Source organism: Tyto alba, unplaced genomic scaffold (assembly GCF_018691265.1).
Source record: "Tyto alba isolate M040663 unplaced genomic scaffold, T.alba_DEE_v4.0 Super-Scaffold_3, whole genome shotgun sequence".
Taxonomy (NCBI): domain Eukaryota; kingdom Metazoa; phylum Chordata; class Aves; order Strigiformes; family Tytonidae; genus Tyto; species Tyto alba.
The window spans coordinates 195,901-217,197 of NW_024881304.1; the positions used below are offsets into that span (position 1 = coordinate 195,901).

Consider the following 21,297-nt stretch of genomic DNA (forward strand, 5'->3'; position numbering starts at 1 on the left):
ACACATGGATAAGAGAGCTGAGGTCTGATGAGCCTGTACACTGCTCCCTGTATGGGGTATGTTATTTTTACAATGTTTCAACACCTTTTGGATCCCCTGCTTTAAATATTCCTAAGCAAGTGAATCAGTGATGGAGTGATCTGACCATCACTTCCAATCAATTCAGAAACTCGATTCTGTCATATTTCAAGGGTGTTGTAGATATTTACCTACTAATCAATTCCCAGCCAACAAGCTTCCAACCACCGCTCTGGAAAATCTGATTGCTCTCACAGGACTCACTACAGTATTTGTTCACTACCAAATCAGTTCTGAAGAGGCGTGCCAGGATAAAATGACCAAAACTATATATGGCAAAAGAAGAACTCACTGCTTGTCTAAAGATGTCAAAAGGAAACAGAGCAAAGTTCAAACAAAACTTTGCAGTCACAAATGCACTTCAATCAGTCACCTGAACTATGTCTTAGTAAGGCTATTGGGTGATTGGAGTGAAAAACAAAGGAACAAAACACTTTTGTCTTTTTTGGAGGGAAGTTTTCAACTAGCTCCATCCCTTTGTGCAATTCAATACACAGTTGCACAAATACACTGGCACAGCACAAAGGTTAACCCATCAGATGTCAAAGATGCCAACTGCTTCAGAATTATTACCACTGAAAATATTGGCCCACATTTTTCATGCTATTGCATTACTGATTCACTTAACTGATTCTTTACTTGGAAATATTGTGGGTGGTTGTTGCCATGAGCTTTTTGTCAGTTATCTTAAATGCCTTAGATTTTTTTATATTTACAGATTGAACATCAAACGTGCTTATCTGCCTGCAAAAGAATGGCCCAAATCCAGAAGAGAACAGATTTCTTAAGAGGTTGTCACTACTCCTTCAGCACTTTGAGAATCAGACCAACTAAATCATAACGGTCCTTAAATTTCATTCTCTACATGCACCTCTGTGAGCCCTTCCACTTCCATCAATGCACTATATTACCAAAGTGTTTAGTTAATTGGATAATAGTCTCATTCAGACCAAAAGATGAAAAAAAAAAAAAAAAAACAGGCTGCAAAATTGTGCAGAGAAAAAAGAAACAATGCTTGGAGGTAAGCAAATACAACACATGAAACATTAAGAGGCTTCCCATCTTTTGAAGAAGCAAAGCAAGCTAGAAAAACAGTGAATTCAAAGGAAGAATTCTGTCTACAATTTTTTTTAAAAATCCCGCAGCCCTTTCTCTGCAAGTATGTTCAGTAACCAGTTAGTGACAAAAGACTAAAAAAAACCCACTAGAATATCAAAGACAACTCCTCCTACTCTCCAAGTAAAGAATTTAAATCCAACTCTCACATGAGAGCGAAGCAGTTTGATAACAGATAACAAACAACCTTCTTACTGACACCCAGGACCATACAAGGGCCACAACAAAAACCATTTCCAATTGTTATGGAAAACTCAAACCATAGCAACAAGGATACTGAAACTTGTGTCTCTCAAAACACATTCACAGTCACTCCTGCTGAGATGATGTAATCAGGAGCCCATGTTCTGGAGGAGCACTACCTCACTATCTCAAGCTGCAGCGTTTTGAGACTCCAGCCTCAAGCTTATGGTCCCACCAGGAAAAGCAAACCCTTCTTTAGCACCCTAGGGTGAAACAGTTGTTTGGGTTAAATCATAACTGAAAGTTAATGGTTGTCAATAAGGAGACAAGAAGCTGTGAGAGGGGCTGTGAAAATGTACTCAAAGAAGTCACTGGTATCACAGAAACACACAGATTCGTACACACACAACTCTTGTCCTAATACATCTGGGGAAAAAAATTAGTTTGCTGGTCTTAGGCCCCTGGAAGGTTAACTGCAAGATTTTTTTTCTTCTCCAAAGCAGTTACTACAGCCTTACTTAGTGAAATCCAAAAACAAAGTAGTCCTTGGTAGTTGGGCCAAAATACAACTGGCATCAATCCGGGTACTTTGGATTAGACAGTAGCATTATGAAACCAGGATAAAAGCTTACATTTATTTCTTTACAGCTTGATGTTTGATACTGGCCTTATATTTTCCCAAAATGTCTTCTAAACTTCACTGTCATAAGATAAAGCTACCATGCAGGCCTTCAGCTGGAGAGTTTTCCCAAGTCAAACACAACTGGGGCAAATCTATAATCTTAATATTCCCCTTCAGAGAAAAAACTCATTTGCATCACTGGGACTTTTTCAAGTTTCTGTCTCTTGCTAAATTATTAACAAAATCTGTGAAAGAGCTGATGGCAGTGAAAGAAACAAGAAAATTTGTATAAAAACATGCTCAAATGAAGTATGAAAAGATGTGTATTTTCTTTCTGCTGTTACCACCTCAGCTCACAGTTTAAAATTAAGCTTCTGTACGAAAATATGAAGAATTAGCCTGTCCAAACAAATTATCCTGGGAAACATCACTTCAGCTTCTGCTTTTCCAAATAAGCAGGTTCACGTCATTGTTATTACTCTATTATTATTATTCTAAACAGCATTCATTAACTGTTTTTGTCTAGAGGCAAAGCGTTACTCTAACATCTAGTTCTGCAACTGCCCCATGTAACTAGAAAAGATTCTTATCTAGTTGATTACCAACTTGTGTTCACATATGCAAGACCTACTGGTAGAAACCAAGGCACTGTGGGAAGCAACTCAAAGTCCCAAAAGGAAACCATCCACCCCTCTTCCCACACCAGTCACCTCCTTCACTCTACAGTCTCATAATTTGTACTAGCTAAAAACTCACCAGTATTTTCGTAAGCACTGTACAAAATTTTACATCAGTTAACTACCTGTCTACTATACTCTGTTGTCAATACATTTCTTTTGAAAAGGCACATAATATACAAGTAGAACAAGAAAACCCACATTTGTTTTAAAGCTGTCCATATAAAAGTCATAAGCTTTCAATCATAAACAACATAAGGGAAAACACTCTCAAAGACTGGTGACAAAACTTACTATAATTACAACTATACTATCTGTTGTGACCAATTACACACACCAACAGCAACTATCACCTAAGGAGATGAAGATATGAAGTTGGCTATTTTCAGAGAGTCGTGTCTGTAAAGGCTCTTGAATTTCTTTATAAAGTAAAAACTGGTTGTTTAATTCATTGTCTTTTGGTGAACCTAAAGAGCTAACAAGAACTTGCCAAACACAGCTCTAAGTACACCAAACCTGCTACCACCACTGTAGTAGTTCAACACAACCTAATCATCATGGATTTACAACAGCGTACAGCAAAGACACCTACAAAAAGTGTATTCTATCTAAATTTCAGTCAAAGGGAGGGAGAGGGGCTAGATTACACCAAACTGCTCTTCAAGCCCTACCTGAAAGCAGTGACAAGCAAATATTAATTAATGACAGTTTCAATGGTACTAAATATGAACTGTGGAACTATTTGGCTGCTATTAAGCTGTTTCTGCAGTAGCACATTGGAGCTGCATGCTGCATGTGCCAACTAAAAAAATTATTCTGACTTTTTTTTTTATTCCAAATTTACATTCATAACCCCTTCAATTCCTACTCTAGATTGAGGGTTTTAAACAGAAAACAATGGTTTTCTATTTAGAAAATGCAATTTCTGGGAAGAAGGCAAATGAACAAAGAGGTGTCATCTTCACATCTCAGAAAAGACAGCTGCACAGAGGAGAGTTCCTTCTTCTGAGAACTAACAGAACTTGGTAAAAACATGCCCACCATGCTGCCCAGGCACTTCAATCAAAGCTTACCTTTATGATACTCAACACAAGACATTTTTAAAGGTCTCCTCACCCAGGGTGTCAGCGTGCTGTGCAGTGTGGAGGGATGTGGGAGATGAAAACAACGTAAGCGCTGGAAAATTTTGCAGCTTTTGAATGAAGTACACATAGTACCATTGTATAAAAGTGTTGTTTTCCAACTCAGTTTTGTTCTGCATAAGGTGGGTAAGATCACACAAAACAAAGTGAGGAAAGATACATTTCCGGCCAGTATGAAGGAAGTTTAGCAATTGCTCACACTAAGTGCAAGAAGGCATTCAAAAATCTGAACAATACTCTTTTATTTAGCATAGGAGTCCCTTAAGAACAATTTTTCTATTGCTTTACATGAATAAAGAATTTCTGGCACGGCACCCGGCCTGACACCATTCAATATGTTAAACTGTAATTTGAAAGCAAACACCACCACGATACTTGTTTCCTTCAGCACAGAGCTCACAGCTTGCATCAGACTTCAGGTAATCACTTTTTTTCCTGCTTGGTTATGATCTTGATTCCCATGATAGTTAAGCACTAACTCAGGTTTCATTTTATAGCTAAGTTTTGTATAACCTTGCAATATGCAGATGGTACCATTTCCAAGAGAGTTTTACTACTGCAGTAGCCATGAGTGAGAAGGACATGTTTGCCTTTCCGCTAAGCCATCTAATCAGAGTACCTGACATGATATCAAGTGATACACTCACTGGTACTAAATGGAAAAGCATACCAGAGAGAACAGAATGAATAAACCTACTGATGTCTGGCCCCCAGCATACATTGCTACAGTCTGGGTAACTGTAGATGTCCCCAACATCCTAGCTATTAAAAACAAGCAAGAAAAAAACCCTGGTCCTTAACATTTAACAGTGTATCAAATACCTCATCCATCTCTCAAACAGGGGCGTTATACCAGCAAGAACATGAAAATGCGTACTAAGCTTCCTTTAAACTGCTCTACGCCTCCACCTATCAGCAACACGCACTTCCCAGCATTAAGCTGCCTAGTCAGATGCTGGTATGTTGGGGAAACAAGGTGTTCCAGGAAAACATTAATAGGGAGGGGAGGAAATAAAAAGTCAAAATAATAAAAAGGATTAGAACAAAGTTAAGTAATAAAATGGAGAGTTAGCACAAATTAATAATTCCAAGCATCCTGAACACCTCAGCAAGTCTTGGGCAACTGTTCAATCCAACGCAGTGTCTCTGTTCCTTTCCGAGCAAAACCAGAAGGTCAGAACACAGTTATTGTGTATCTCAGGAACAATACACTGAGGCAAAGAAAACACCCACTGAAAGGTTGGAAGGGAGGAAAGAACCAAAGGAGTGATTAAAATAGGGTACTAGACTGACCACTCCTATGTAGTTTACGGGTCGGCCAAGTTCCTTTCACCAAAGCAGCCAATCTGCTGCTGCTGGCGACTGAGGGAAGATCATGTGCAGCACAGAAAAGGCAAAGCCTAGTCTTGAGGACTCCACCATCACTGCATTTGCCAAACACTTATAGCAGACGAAATAAATGCTTTTTAGATAACAACTTGATCTCATCAACTGCAAAAAGAAATTCATTCCAGTTTGAGCCAGCACAGAAGCCAAACAGAAAATGACTGGTTTTAATCAAGGCTAGCTACCTCCTGAACTTATCTGCAAAACTGGGATTAATTTTACATTTTCATCGCATATAGCCTTCTATATACTAAAAAGTCACTCAAAAAAAGAAAAGGAAAAAAACAAAACAACAACAAAAAAACAGGCATAAAGCAGAGTTTAAATTTCCAAAGAAAGTCACCCTTAGTCAAGTCTGCTTCAACACTCTATTATTAGAAAAATAAAACAGCTGAAAAAAAGTATTCTGGATTAAGAGGAGAGGCAACCTTGTTGCTGCTACATTTAAAGTATCACTGTCATATTTACACTGTTTCTGTCTCCCATCTCCTTCCCCACACATGCTACTCTTCCCATCTGCATCTACAGAACCTGAGGCACCAATATGGTAAGAAGTTTTAATTGCTGCCTTTCTGCTCCTTCTCAACATTCAGCCCTGCTACCCAGTGCCACCTTCCCTTTCACTTTATGGAAGATCCTACTGAACTGCACTTCATTCACAGCATCCCTTCAGTGCAGAAACCTGGTAAAGCCCAGGAAAAAGTAAATTTAACTACACTAGTGCAATATGGAATTGAAATCTCAATATGGAATTAAAATTCTATATAAATGTTGACTCAAGCTGTTGACTTTTCTTGGGTCACAAAAAGCTTTGCAGCTAATCCACAGAACTGGAAGTGCTTCCAACTTTTAATTCTTTGTTTATAGTAAAAGCTTTGTAGATTGTACGCAAGTAGAGCCAGTTCAATTAGTTATGACATCTACAATTGCAGTTGTACCAGTTTAGCCACAGAACCAAATACAAACACAAAACTGTCTTCCTTTTTTTTCCAGTGACCACAGATGTATGTTTAAATATCAGTTAACCAAGATTAACACAATGAAACATATAGTTTCATACAGGTGCCACAAAGGGTTCCGAATTCCAGCTCAAACAGGTGATTTCTCCTGTTCCTAAAAACTTAATTGTTGTTTACAGCAAGGCAGACATCTCTTCCTTTCCTTTACACTGATGACACACCCTGATCACATACTTGGCTTTTCAACTGGTTTTTATAGCTTCCTGCTTCAGTAAATTTGGGCAGAAGCTTCTCTACTTGCTTACAATAAATAAATGAATATTTATTTATTGCTTTTTAATTAAAATAAATAGATTATAACTAGGAAAGAAGGAACAAAGCAATATATTATGTTTAGTCATCAATCTGTTTTCTTGTCCTTTTACCAAGTAGGCAGAGGGTGTGCAGGTGAGGATTTTTTGCTAGACAATGTTTAGTTAGATACACATACCCCCAAAAGAACACAATGCTGGAGAAACCAAGTCAAAGAAATGCCCTACAAACTAACAGGGGGGAAAAAAAAAAAAAAAAAAAAAGATGTTTTAATGGCTCTTAATGCCCATTAAAGTTCATGAGGGAATCTCAGTACAACCACTCATATGTAAGTTTTGCATCCTTCAGAAAATTCTACAGAACCAGAAGCAAAAAATCTCCCTATATTACATCACATACCCTTGGTGAATCTTTTGGATACATCCAAAGCATGAAATCCATCAGAAACAAGAATCAGCATAGGTTTGGAATTTAAATAGAAGAATTTCCTCATAGATACAAAAAAGTTTAAGTTCAAGTCTTCCCAAATCTATGCTTTTCCCATTAGTCAAAATAAAATTAAAAAAAATACAAGTTGCATCTTAGACCTTTTCTGATAATTTCTTACTGTGAAAGAACCAAAACACCATAACATGGCCATATTTTAAATCAGAGCAGTGTTCAGAGGCCACTGTTAATAAGCTATTATATTTATACCTACAAGGAACAGCAACTAGTTTTTCAGTATTTTCCCCCTACCTGAAGACTCTTTAATACAGGAATCAGCAATATATTCTATATTTCATTCAAATCAAGACATTCATAAATGTTAATTCACTGTTCCACAGACATTAAGAAAAACAAACAAACAAACAGAACACAACTGAACAAAAACCAGAACACAACTAAACAAAATTCACTTTATAATCAGGGATCTGGAATTTCTCAGGAATGACTAGGAAATCTGGTGGGTAATACTTTACTTACTCTAATTTCAATAGGACAAAACAGATTCAGCCAACTCCACATAGAAAAATAATGGAAGAAACAGGACACACAGGTTTTTGAACTTGTACAAATGACATCATCAGAAAGAAAGTCTTAAGAAGATTGTCTCAACAAAACAGGAATTAATGATCAGCATCACTCCCTTTCTGCCAAGCTAGATCAAATAGGAAAGCTGCAGCTAGCTATTAATTTTGACCATAAGCTTTTTCATTCTTTCAGCAAAAGCCCTCCTGCGTCTAAACATACAGTCTTGTTAATGGTCCTCTCTAAGTAAGTCTATTACGAAAAAATTTTCCAATAAGACTCATTTGTCACTATTCTTAAAAAGAAACAAATCAATCAACCACAGGAAAACTATTTCATATTGCAAAAGTAGTATTAGGAGCAATTATCTAGCCTGATTTGACACAAAGCACCCCCTCATAAGTAGAATTATTTTATTTCAAAAACTCAAATTAAATCCATCTCCCCCATATGCAGAAAGTGTCTCTGTGCACACACTTTGCAGCCATCATAAAGCAGCTGCCAGCAGAAGCAGCTACAGATATCACGAAATCAAAGACTACTGCTAAAGAACAAGATACCCCACTCTCCTAGCAACCTCCAGTCTCTACAATCCTCTCTACCATGTCAGAACAAAGATGAGGAAGGATGCCTGTGAAAACAGCACTGTGATATCCTCCATCTTTACTCATGTGTCTTGAAGGAATCAAAAAAAATCAAAACAAAACGAGAAAAACACAAAGAAGAGACAGATATTATTCACTTACTACAGGCACCAACTTCGGGAATCTTTTGCAAGTGTGATCATCTATTTCCTCACCCAGTCCCCTTAGCTCCACTTCATTTACCTTCTCCATCTACCCTCCCTCCACTTTTTCTATTTCGTAAGCTTACCGATGCTCTGGAGATGGCTTACGTATTTACTAATTAAGTCCCATACCAAAACCCAAGGATATCTGTTAGAGCTGCAAGTACTCTAAGAGAAGTAGATTATTACCAACAGTCAAGGCATCTGAAGATACAAACCACAACCACCTGCAAGCACACACCAAGGTTCCCTTAGACCATCTAATTGAATAAAAAACAAGTTGGGGAAAAAACCCTCCTCATTTCTTGTACCATGTCCCAGTAGTCACCCTGAAACACAAGTTTAATGTTCAAACATATTTTAAAATGAAGTATTTGTTTACCTTAACACCCCAACATGCAAAAACAAAAATGAGTAGAAATCAACTGCAGTGATGCACAGGAGGCATGTACATACTTTATCTCATAAAGCAAAAATTGGAGATTGCAAGTATATGTTTCAACAGTGAAAGGAAATACAAGTCATTATTTCTAGAGTTGCTTACACTACTTTCTATAAACATCCCCTGAAGCCTTCTGAAATGAAGTGTTAATTGTCTCTATAACAGCAAACAACTGATTAAAACACAAAACTGCAAATGATAATCTCCAGTTCACTTCTGAAAAAGTAGGTATCTTCACCTTAGAAAAAGACAACAGCTTACAGGAAGATAACTGTTCCGTAGCAGTTCCTCTGAAGCCTCCCTACTGCTCAAGAGAGGAGGAGGGAAAGCGTCCTCTTTTTAAATCAGAAGCCAAATTTGATGTGGAAGGAGTGACACCCCAATAAAACCATAGGGAATAAGAAGCATCCTTTCTAAACCACCTGGCTGCCTGTGATGCTGCTTGGTTGGGGTTTTGTAGGGCTGTGTCTGTACCGCAACTCTGAGACAGCAGCTAGAGCAAGTAACCAGACAATTCACGCGACAGTAGGATCCTAACAGGCACTGCTTGAATGAACTTGCAGGTTTTGTGTACTACAGATTGATCTTTCCAAACATCTCAAGCACTGTCTTCAGGAACCAGAGTTGGCAGTTCTATTTCTTACTAAAATCATAAGGTAGGAAAGCTGCCTTCATTTTCTACTAGAAGCAGCATTTCAGCAGGCTTCAAGACTATACAAAGGCTTTTTGACTGCAATTCAATTTGGATTAACTTAATCACAACTGCAGTAAAAATCAACAGAAAAAGCTTTATCAACAGAGAGATTTGTATCATAATACTGAACATCTTCTAGAATTTTAGATTCATCAGAACTGAAACATTAAAAATCCATAAAAGAAGAGGTTTGAGCATGCATCATGAAAGCAAGCATGCAGCTCCAGAGATAACAATGGTAACTGGAAATGCTTGGCAGGCATTCCATCTTTATTCATCAGATCACTTTCTAAATGCTGGAGAACTAATTAAAGTAACTCTGTAAAACTATCACTGTAAGAAGAGACGTGTTGACTAGACCATGCCCTGCCTCAGTCCTCTCTTCTTAACTGCATGAATAAGGGAACAGAGACGCACTTGCAGTGATTTCAGGCGCTCAGTACGGCATTCTGCAGGCTGTAGGAGCACAGGCACACAGGGAGACTCTTGTCACTGTTGCATTCTGCAGGATTAATAACCGGTAAGAGGAAAGAGCTCATCAAGCAGTACTTTACAATACTTTCACTGAAACAACAGAGCGTGATCCACAGAATGCCAACGTCTGACTCAGACAAACCTTTGTCTATATGCCACCTTTCAAAGGCACTGGAAAAAAAGGAAGGGCTGCGTGTTGCCTGCATCTAGGGCTTAGCTCTGCTGGTGATGAGTTGATATTTGTTGGGCATGTGACTTTTCTATGACCAAGTTTTTAATTTTGGTACTGTACTAACTCTGGATTAACAATACATTACATTAATGTCTTAAAGGGAAAGATATAGAGAATGAAGCAAATCAAAGAACTAAGCGTAGCCTTAAACACACAAGAGCACCACGAACTGATGGTGCATGGCTTGTTCCCCTTACTCTTCTCCTCCAGTCCAGCCCCACTCCACACAACCAAGAACGGGAGTGTCCATCCAGGCTGCCTGCTCACCCCAGCCCGAACACCCAGTGTGTTTCGTGTGACCTTGCACAGTCCCTGTTACCACTGCTTCAAACAGCAGTCCAGAGGGCAGGAGTTGAAACAAAACGTCTTGGATCTTACTTCATAAAAGCTTGTGCACAGTTCTCCGGAAGGACAGAGGTTATTTTTTTTTGTCGCCATTTTTTAAAAATTTCTCAGATCTTCCCAAAGGAGCAAGGAAGAGATGCTCAGACCTATAGGGCTAGGGATCAGCTTCCTCCCCGAACTCCAAAATACCACTGCACATCAAAAGGCAGAACAGATGGAAATAACAAGCACACACACACTTCCACCCTGGCCTCTCACAACCCTGGCACTTATATCTGAGCATTCCGTCATATCTCCCTTGCCACAACAAAATCACCATTCCTCCCACTAGCATTCATACACGAAAAACATGAACTGAAAAGATACAGAATGAAGCAAGGACAGTTAAAATGGAATTCACTATCTTAGTTATGCTGCTGTTCTGTTCCCACAAACCTGAGAATGACTTGACATCAGATCACAAGACCAATGATTAATCATGCAAGTATGTCCTAAGAGGCACAAAGTAACAATTAGCATCTAAACAGTATTTTATCCGCTCCAGTTGTACAAGAGTTTGCCATCAATAGACATAAAATTCTAAAATGTAAGCTTTACTGTTTCAAAGCTGTCTATAAAGGAAAAATCATATCTATTTTACTTTCACTCTATCTTAAAGTTCTAGCATCTTGTTAAAAAGAGAACTGACACGCTCAGCAACTATTCTGTATCTCCGGCAGACTTCCTCACTTTCCACATCTTTAAAGATATTGCAATTACATCACTATTAATCCATTACATATTCTCACCCCTATCATCCAGTGACTGAGTATTTTTTAAACTGCCCTTTTCAAAGTTAAAATTTGGACAGGAAATAAAATCACTAACCATCTTTTTGTAGCAAAAATATGTTTTAAAAAAAGATATCAAGAAAGAGAAGGAAGAAACAAGAGCCACACAAGCGCTTCTCCTAAAGTCTGGAGAGCATGAGAAGATTTCCAGAATTTTCTCAGATGTGATATCTGTTAATATTTTTTACATCAAAGTTATGTTTATAATGCAGAAAACAGACATGAAAATAGTATTTTCAGTCATTCATTTAGACATGATTTAAAGAAAAAAAAAATGGTTCTCAGGATTCAACTCTTATTGTTGATTTTTTCCCACATAAAGCCTACATTTTATCATTTTGGCTTTACTGGTTTTAGATATATGAAGTATCAAGAACATTCTGTGGCAGAACCATACCAGAATTGAAATACAAATAAATTTTTAAGGCAAAAACTAGCCACAAGCACTTTTTAGAAAAAGAATAAACCCCTTCAAGAGGCACATATACCAGTATATTAAGAAAGGAATATACATACAAGTGGTGCAAGAACACAGTGACAGCAGTCAACTGAACACATGCTTTTTAAACTGACACAGAATCTGCTTGATTTAATTTAGCATCATTTAATTGTTACAGCTCACCAAAACGCTGAATCTATTTTGATATTTTCTTAATTAACACCCCCTTTCCCCAAAAAACAAAACAAAACAAAAAAATCAACCAGAAAACCCCTCAAAGGGTAAATCGAAGCACAGGGATGAAGCGACTGGCCCATTCACTCAGAGGTCTACGACCAAACCAGAAACCGAAATTGTATTCTGGAGTCCCCATTCAGCACTGCAGCAAGCGTTCAAACTCTTGTACAGAGCAGTAACAAAAGGAAAATAATTCCTTTTCCAGATTTCTTTCTCCTGTTACACTTATACACCGGCATTATGGTAGAAAAGGGACATTTTAAGTACTTTTCCTCACAACTCCCGTCTCCAGACGACAGCTGTCTAGTCATCAGCTGCTTTCCCTTCCACTACTTCTGCTGCCAAGCCCACACAAGCCGTAAGGGAGAGCCGAGGAAGACGCCTGCCGATCTCAGCGATCCCACAGGACGGGCGCAGCGGCCCCGCGCGCTCCCCTCAGCACACAAGCACCCAGCGAGCGGAACGGACAACCGCTCCGAGACAGAAAGGAGGGGAGGGCGGCGGCCGGGTGGCCGCTCCCGCCGAGGGGGAGGCCCGAGCACCTGGAGGCGCCCGCCCGGGGAGGCACCACGCCGGGCGGCAGCGGGGCAGCCGGGGACCCCCGCCCGCCCTCCCGCGGACACGGCGGCGCGGCTGCGGCCCCTGAGGGAGCGCGGTGGCGTGGGCGGCGCCCCCCTCGCGCGGGCCCGGCGGGGCGGGGGAGGGGCGCCCGTGCGCCGCCGGCCGTTACCCGCCGCAGCCCCCCCTCACCTGGCAGTGGGAAACGACGAGGCTCTGGTTGCCTTCCCCGTGGTACTTCCATTCATTCTCATCCATCTTCTCCACTTCCATACCCGGCCCGGCCCGCCGCCGCCGCGCCCAGTGGGGACGGTGCCTGCCGCCGGCCCGCCGCGCTCACGCCGCCACCATCGCGGCTGCGCGCCGCCCCGCCGCAGGAAGTCCCGCCCTCCGCCGGGGAGGCGGTGGCGGGGGAGGCTGGGGGAACTGCGCTCGCCGGGCCGCCATCTTAGCGTCGGGCAGCCCCGCCCGCCGCCATCATTGAGCGGGGCGGGAGCTGAGGGCATCAGGAGGCCGCTCTGACCCCGGCCCGCGGGTTAGAAACGCCCCGCGGCTGCGCCGAGCCCCGGCAGGGGCCCTGCAGGCGCCCCTTCCGCAGCGGGAGCGGGCGGTGCCGGCGGCGCCGCCCTTTCCGCATCGCTGAGGCGGCTGCCGGAGGCCGCGGCCGGGCCACTCGCTCCGTTTCGGGGTCGTGCTCGGCGCAGGAAGGGGCAGAGCCCGGCCCGGCGCCGCCCGGCCGCCTCCTCGGGTCCGGATTTCAGAGGCCGCTGAGCAGACCTGAGGAAGGAAAGCATTTTCCTCCAGAAACGACGACCTAGACTGAAAAGTGCTTTTTATGCGCCCGCTTAGTGTTTGCCCAGATAACATGTTCAGATACTGCACTGTAGAAAATGAGTTTGCACCTGCAACAGAGAATATTCAGATGATCAAACGCTCAAAGAAAGGAAAAAAAAAAAAAAAAAAAAAAAAAAAAGGCAGAGTTTTACCTTTGGGGTGGTGTTTCCTGCTAAGGCTGTTTTTAAGGTTACAGACTTTTTACATATAAAAGAGTAGCAACTGTCATGTTTGCTTTTGTAGTTGGTGCCTCTGAATAACTTTCTCTGCTTCAATACACCAGGTCTTTCAAATACCTAATAGAGATGTTACAAGCATAAATATGAAAATATTTAAAGATTGTTGCATATATTAAAACATGAAGCTGTTTTCCTTACTGTTACCAACACAGTTCAATACAGTTTCACAAAGTGCCTCAACTCACACAAACCTATATATAAATACATACATAAAATGTCCAGTAAATTTAATTATCTAAATATCCAAATTCCTTATCACAAATACAGGATTAAATTCTAGATCCCTTAATCCAGTCAATTTTATCACTATGAGTTTTGACTACAAACAGCAAAACTCATCCTTGAATTACCATTTTTAAATCCTCGCTAAAGACTCTCTGAAATGCCCCCTTCTTCCTCACAAGGCACGCCATGACAGTATTCAAACTGACACAGCAGAAGGTAACTAACACTTGCAAGTTTTCCTCTGTATAATGAACATCTGTATAATTTGGACAGTAGCCAAATTTGACTCTATTACAGTCCTTTTAAAAAGTCAAAGCAAAAAAACAATGCCTTTCTAAAGGAGAGAGAAGATGCACCTAGAAGGCTGAAAATAAAACCTGCATAAATCTGCAATGAGTCATTGATCCTTTTTTTAAATGTGTGTGGTGCTGCAACTTAAATAATTTATAATCTGATTTCACTAGAACTTTTTTTAAAATACTTTCTTTTTGCCAAAATACTGATTGATAAGCACTTAAACTTCCCCTTTTTATTTAACATTATCCTCTACATGCCTACATGAAAAAGGAACTGTGAATCCTTGCTCCTTTGGCCATTTAATAAAGATGAAAATAACGACAGAGGGATGTTTAAAGCATGTTTCCATCACCTGTATTTGCAAAGTTTCTTTATGTTGTGTAACAACAAATGGATATAAAAAACATACAAGAATTTACCATACTATCCTGACTTACGAAGAGTGTTATAAAAAAGTTTCACTCGGGACTGTGGGAAAGATTATGGTATTTATGATACTTACATTAAAAATTAACTGTACTTCAGAAAAACAGTATGTGGACACTTACTTACTAGGCTTACATGGAGAAATAAAGGTAAGCAAAATCAATATATTGCAATGACAAAACTAATTTGTCTCAATTTTAAAAGGAACTCTACTATAGCAAGTTGATTCATTTTCTATTCTTTCATACTTCTGAAAAATGTACATCTATAGAGAAAAAAAAATAATGTAGAGGTTCCAAGTGCAAGGGTAAACTCACTGAGAGCACCGGAGTTTTAACACAGTCCCTCTCTCCCAGGTCACTTCCCCTCTTCACCTTTCCCTCCGGCATTCCATGGTGCAGAGCTACCTGGGGACACTGCGGGGGTGATCTGAAAACACACTGGTAAAACTCAGAAACTAGAGGGACAAAAGCCTATCAACATATTATTTCTCTCTGCATTATAAGTTTTTAAATATTACCAATTTCAGGTATAATCTACAACATGCTTAAACTTTTGTGCCATTAATGACACTGAAGTATTGCTTAACTGGAATTCCACCAACATGGCTATGTTTTGTGGTGTAGCTACAGCTTGTGTAGACGTTGCTGCACTGGTTTTAATTACCTACCTTGACGACTGCTAGTACAGAGCTCAGCGACCTTCAAAATCAATCTGAGGATTTTGATAGACGACCAGCTGTTCTATGGCATTTTAGTATGTAAATAAGCTAGTTTAAAACTGCATCAGGAATGAATGAGGTAGTCATACCTTCAGTTCTACAGCTCCTACTTAATCCCCTCACTAGTCTTTTTTGATGTAATGTGAAGGACTCTGGAGAGCACCACAGACCTGAAATACATTTCTTTCTCTCTGGGTCCTGTAACTGCATGAGCTGGCTATGCTTTATGTCACAATTCCTGTTTATTTGGACTCTTCAGTGTTGAGGATACCAAAAAAAACCCCAAAATAGGTAAACTATAGCTTTTAAATCAGTGGGTACGCTATATTTAACTGTGCATATATTCTCAAATAAAAGATAAAGTGGCCCAGAATCATGGATCATAATGGATCATATGATGTTAAGAATAAGCTAGTAAAATACTGATGCACAAGGCTATTTTCAAACAGATTTGCAACTAACAATGAGAAAATAGCTATCTTGTCTCTTTACATGAAGAAGACAGACAACAATACATTAATATAAAATTTCTTCCCACCCTATCTTCTATCATCCCATGTCTTTAGCTTTTGCTTGGTTTTAAATGGCATTTAAACTACGGCATTAAACTCTTTATTTTATTCATCCCAGCTTCCCTGAGACATGCTTGCTGTACTGATCAAAGCCTACCAAAACATGATTCTCCTACCAACTTCAGCTCTACACCTTTGCTGTGTCCTTTTCCCAGGCATGCTCCAGAGCTATCAACACTAGACTCCCACATATGCCATCTTTTACAACTTGTAAGTTTATCAGGGAATAAGAATAAAATGGTAAAAACAGTTCACTCACTTTGAAGACAAAAAAAAAGAAAAAAGTATCATGCAAATATTTCTTGTTAATATTCTGATGGCTATAAAAAATTCATTAAATCCAGATCTGAGGGATAAAAATAGCACTACTTGAGCCTCATGATAAAATTGGGTGCCAACAATACAAAAGCTTATGAGAAAGGTTTTTGTTATAATAGCTGTATCTTAGTTCTCCAGGTTCCTAAAATGACAGGCATCTATAAAAGAGAGGATATTTTGTTCTTTATGAAAAGAGTAAACATGACAAAAGATCCTATCCTGGGACCTAGAAGCATCTGCCTGGAGAAATTAGGTTTAAAAATCACAAATTCAACGCATTGAGTCCCAGAATATTGAATGGACATGATAATACAACAATGAAATTGTGCTACAAAATACTATCATTATTTTTTAAAAAACTACTGCACCATTTTCAGTTTTATATTTTTATTATATTCAGGCCATCAAAAATGTAGTATACCTATGTAACTCACACCTCATTAAAATGTTAAAGCTTTGGGTTTTTTCTATTATAGGATGATACCACTGCTTCATGCCATAGTTTTTTCTTGAATCCACAGTTTATTTATGCAATTGCATACACATACGAGAAATGCTGGAAATCTCATGCTCTGTCATTTCATCATTTCAGGCCGACTGAGTAACACTGACCTAACAAAGGAAAAAATATTAGAGTAGGACTGGAGTGTGTCATTTGATAGCTTTTTTAGAAAGCATATGTGGTACTTCATAATAGAATATTTAGAGACTAAGCAAGTCAGTTGTTTCAGGAATAGGACTGTAAGTAGCAGGAAAGGTAACTTAAGGACAATTAAGATAAAGCCACATATATGTTACTAACAGACAAGAGCCTGCACAAAGTTACACAGTCATCAATAACCACAGATGTGAATAAACAGACATTATAACTACTAAGAGGTTTAATTGCTATATACAGTCTGAGGGAGGAAATTAAGTTACAGACACAGCATAAATGACAACTTCTCTGTACAGTATATATAACTCCAAAGAATTTCCAAGACAGACTATGTTTTATGCATAGACAAGATAATTACATACTGTTTTCCATGCACAGGAGTTCTGAACATTTATTGAGAAAAAAATACAACTAATTACCCAGGGCAGGGGGGTGGGGGGAGGGGAATGGGGCATCCCAAAAACCAAACAAATGAAAGACAGTGTTGTGGTGAATTTTTGGGACCAGTAAGAGAAAATATATGGAAAAGAAGATCTCGTTAGAAACTGTAGGAGGTCTTTAAAGCAGAATGCCATGGTGAAAGCCTAGTAGCTTTGACAAGGTATTAAAGCAGAATGGAACAAGACCAACCCCATTTAAGCACCTCCTTAAAGTCTGTGCTTACAGCCTTTAATCCTGTGGGCAAGAAAGGAAAGATGAAGGGATAAAGAGCTTTTAGGTCTTGCCTTGTATTAAGTAACATACCAGCGACTGGAAAACAAAATGCTCTTTACGCAAAGAGGTAAAAGCAACTCAGAATCAGTAGCCTGGTCAGAAGTCACGTAGAAGCAGTATTTTTTCTGCTTTCAGGACAGGCTAACACTTTTTACTGCAGATAATTTGCTGTTAATGTTATACTATTCACTTATGATCAAACACCCTCTTGCAACATATAACTGCCCCTGGGAAAACACCTTATATCACAAACATATCCTAACCTTGTGTTTAGTCCTTGGACCTGTTAATGGTTAAAGGAGAGCACACCTTAAACTTCTTTTTGACACAAACCCTGTGTGACCATCTTTAAATAGAAAAGAGAGCATGTATATTAATCTGGTTTTCAGCTCAACTGCCATCATTTGACACTGCACTTCTGTGGAAAAACCTGGAAATCTTCCCCGTTAAAACTGTTAGCTGACCAAGTACAAGGTCTCCAGAAGAGAAATTACAAATTGACGTAAACTGGTCACACGTTACATTTCAGTTTATACCCAGAAACACCAAACTGCGTAACAATATCTGGGGATGGTACAGGACTGAGCAGCAATTTCTTTTGTATACTTACTGATAAACTCAGATTTGTGTTCTCTGACACAGCTATCAAATAATTTAAAAGACATAATTCCTTAAATTCATATGTACCACATTTTATTGACTGTAGTGCTAATAATTTTGGAGTGATCTCTGAAATCAAATAGCAGCATACAAAACAAATGCTCCCACCTGACCAACTCCCTTGAAGAACCCTGTTTACTGGAATTATCACAACTGAAATCAATAAACAGAACCTTTTTTTTAAAGAGACGTTTTCTCAAATTTTAAACCTATGATTATCTGTCATCTCCAATACAGATATAATGCAGTTTCACAAACAGATAAGCTAGTATAAATACTATACTATCTCAAATGGGTGATCTTGTTCTCCTTTTCAAATCTGGCCATACATTCTTGTGCCCTCTTTTTGCATTGCTTGTAGCACATTTACACTCACCTGGCACATTAGAGCAGGTTATTCATCAAATGAATGGTCAGGTTTTCTCAGTGGATTTTTTTTTTTCCCCCCTTTTTTTTTTTTTAATTCTTCAGTTGAGTCAGCAAACCAATGTGACACATTGCATAGCCACACAAGTCCTCCAGCCATCATTAAAGGGGGAATGGGAACACATCCAAAAGCGGTGGGGAGTGCAGGATTAGCCATTTTGTTGCTAGCTCATTCTCAGACCAGATTCTGCTGATTATGAAACTGTACTCTTAGCAGTGATGCAGAATCTCTTAGCAGGAGGAAGCCCTTTCAAGGAAGGAAGAAAACACATAGAATGAACAGATATCTCTGGGTGTGCTCTGAAAAAGCAGCAGAGAGCACATCACAAAAGAAATATTTTGGGAGAGAGAACTATATAATTCATGGAGCAGTCCGTGAGCTGTCACTTACAGGTTTTGTTTGTTTGTTTGTTGTTTTGTTGGGGTTTTTTTGTGTGTGTGTTTTTTTTTCTCCCCCAGAAAAAACACATATTAGGTTTCTGCCATTTTTTACTGCTGAATCTACCCATGTTAAAAGAGTTGAAATGATCTGCCTTATCAGAGTATCAGTAATAAAGCATGCCACTAAACTATGCATTACTGATTTAAAACAGCTATTTCAAAGGTGACAATCTACAATTCTTTTGATTAAGGTGGAATGAAGTAGATATTTAACAACTGATTATGAGATACTCCTGATTGAATGTTTGCCAAAACCAAGTGTAAAGTAATATCCATTGCAATAAAAATCTTCATGAAAGTATCTCCCTTGGAACAAAAGCATAAATATGAGTAACAAGTATATATCTCACACCTTTCCAATAGATTTCTAGAAAAAAAAAAGAACAACCACCCAAGTTGCTTGGAAAAGCAGAACTATTTGTAACAGTGACAGGAAAATAAATATACCGAAATATCTATGTTCTAGATCTCTCAAGTCAAGCTTTTTAAGAAATTCAAGATGATGAAGTGAGCATAAATTCTAGATTGAATTCTACACTTCATAGAACAGAATAGGGCCCAAAGAGCAGTGAAGCCCCTTCTCACACAAGACTTGGCACCTTGAAAGATACAAATCCATGTGGCATGAGTGTATAGATTCAAAAAATAAACCTTGATGTTCTACTTGATGGATCATTTTGAACCTATTTATGAATCTGTGATGATAAGTTAGAGTGCAAAAAAAAGACATTTACAAAATTATACCTGGAGACAGACATTTAATTACAATTAAAAATCAGTGACAAAAGATAAACTTGTAGCTACTAGAGATATAATTGCAAAATCCATTAGAACAATCCTGCTACCCAACACAGAACCAAGACAGCAGACAGACCAAAAATAACTTAAATTATAATGTTTGTCTCCCAATGCAAAATAAGTATCTGAGAAGAAGAGGTAATCTGACAAAAGCAGGAAAAGTAATGGACAAAAATGTATGATTTTTTTTTTTTTTTAATATGATTTGGTTCATGAGGCTCGGGAAGCAGTACATTTTACAAAGCAAATCTATCAATATCAGACAGAGCATGAGAGACAGAAAGAGACTGGTAAATCTCAAAACCACTTATTAGGAGATAGATATAAATAAAATGGGATGGTTTTTCCATTTTATCACTTTGCACTGCAAAAAGGAAGTTAGAAGCTGTTCACATAATTGCTTGATCCACTTTACTTCTGGATATGTCTGAAAAGCAGCGCTGATGATAAAAACAAAAACTTCAACTTGCTCTTCTGTAAGAGCCCAATTGATCAATATTAATACTCTGTCACACATTTACAGGTTTCCAGGTGTTTACAGTGTTGCAAATTAGCTGTGAGGGGAAACAGCCTCATCTGCTGGCTTGAGGAGATACTATCAGGTGTCTTGCCTTTGTTTTTTTTTAACCCTCCACTTGCATCTCCCATACCTCATACAGTAAAATCTATAGGACTACGTTAGCAACAGCAAAAACATTTGCGCACACTCCTCAGATGATTGCAGATCCTAGATAATGAATTAAAAGGAAAAGTTCTGAATCTACCTTCTAGCTCCTGTTCATTAATATAGACCGTCATGTCTAAAGCAATTTCTCAAAGAGTTCCCATTTTTTAGTTTTAAGTTTTTTGTAATTTTACTGAAACTTCATAGTATTCCTGATCAGCTATTCCATGGGACTGTTTCCAACAGAAGTGTTTGATGGAGATTTTTGCTGTTCTTTTCTTGTTTAAAAAGTTTATTTAAAAAACTTCTGAAAGAAGATTATTGAAAAATATGCTGGTTTATCTCATTAAAATTTTTATGAAGAAGCATTAGCATGGAAATAGTAATGGATAATTTAGTGGGAATCAGTATGGGATGACAGTTCACCCTGAAGTTAAGGATGTATCTTTTGCTGTCTTTTTAGCCTCATTAAGATTAAAATCGATACTTCTGCTAATGTACGCACATAATATTAAAGTTGACATGAGCTAACTTCTGAGTGACTGATTTTGCAGTTTCAGTATTCCTACAACATTCATTTAAAAAACAACAACAAATCTCCCCACCCCCCCCCCAATAGTTACATATATTCTTAAAGAAGTGTCCCCTCCTCCTTATCTGCACTCTTTCAGATAAACTGCACTTGGGACCTTGAGTGCATCGACAGGTTGTAATAGTTCTGATCAGCCTCCATCCTTCTCTGTAATTCTCCTCTGCCAGCCCTCCGCAGCCCCCCAGCAG

At 39.0% G+C, this 21,297-nt stretch overlaps 1 protein-coding gene across 1 annotated transcript in view; it reads right to left on the bottom strand.

Moving 5' to 3' along the window:
* Positions 1 to 12,901, bottom strand: part of IPPK (inositol-pentakisphosphate 2-kinase) — a 34,512-nt gene extending 21,611 nt beyond the window's left edge. Inside the window, exon 1 of the mRNA XM_042799747.1 lies at positions 12,717 to 12,901. Coding sequence (XP_042655681.1) covers positions 12,717 to 12,797 — 81 coding nt within the window. The 5' untranslated portion in view covers positions 12,798 to 12,901. The remainder of the gene's footprint in view (positions 1 to 12,716) is intronic.
* Positions 12,902 to 21,297: the final 8,396 nt, after the last annotated feature.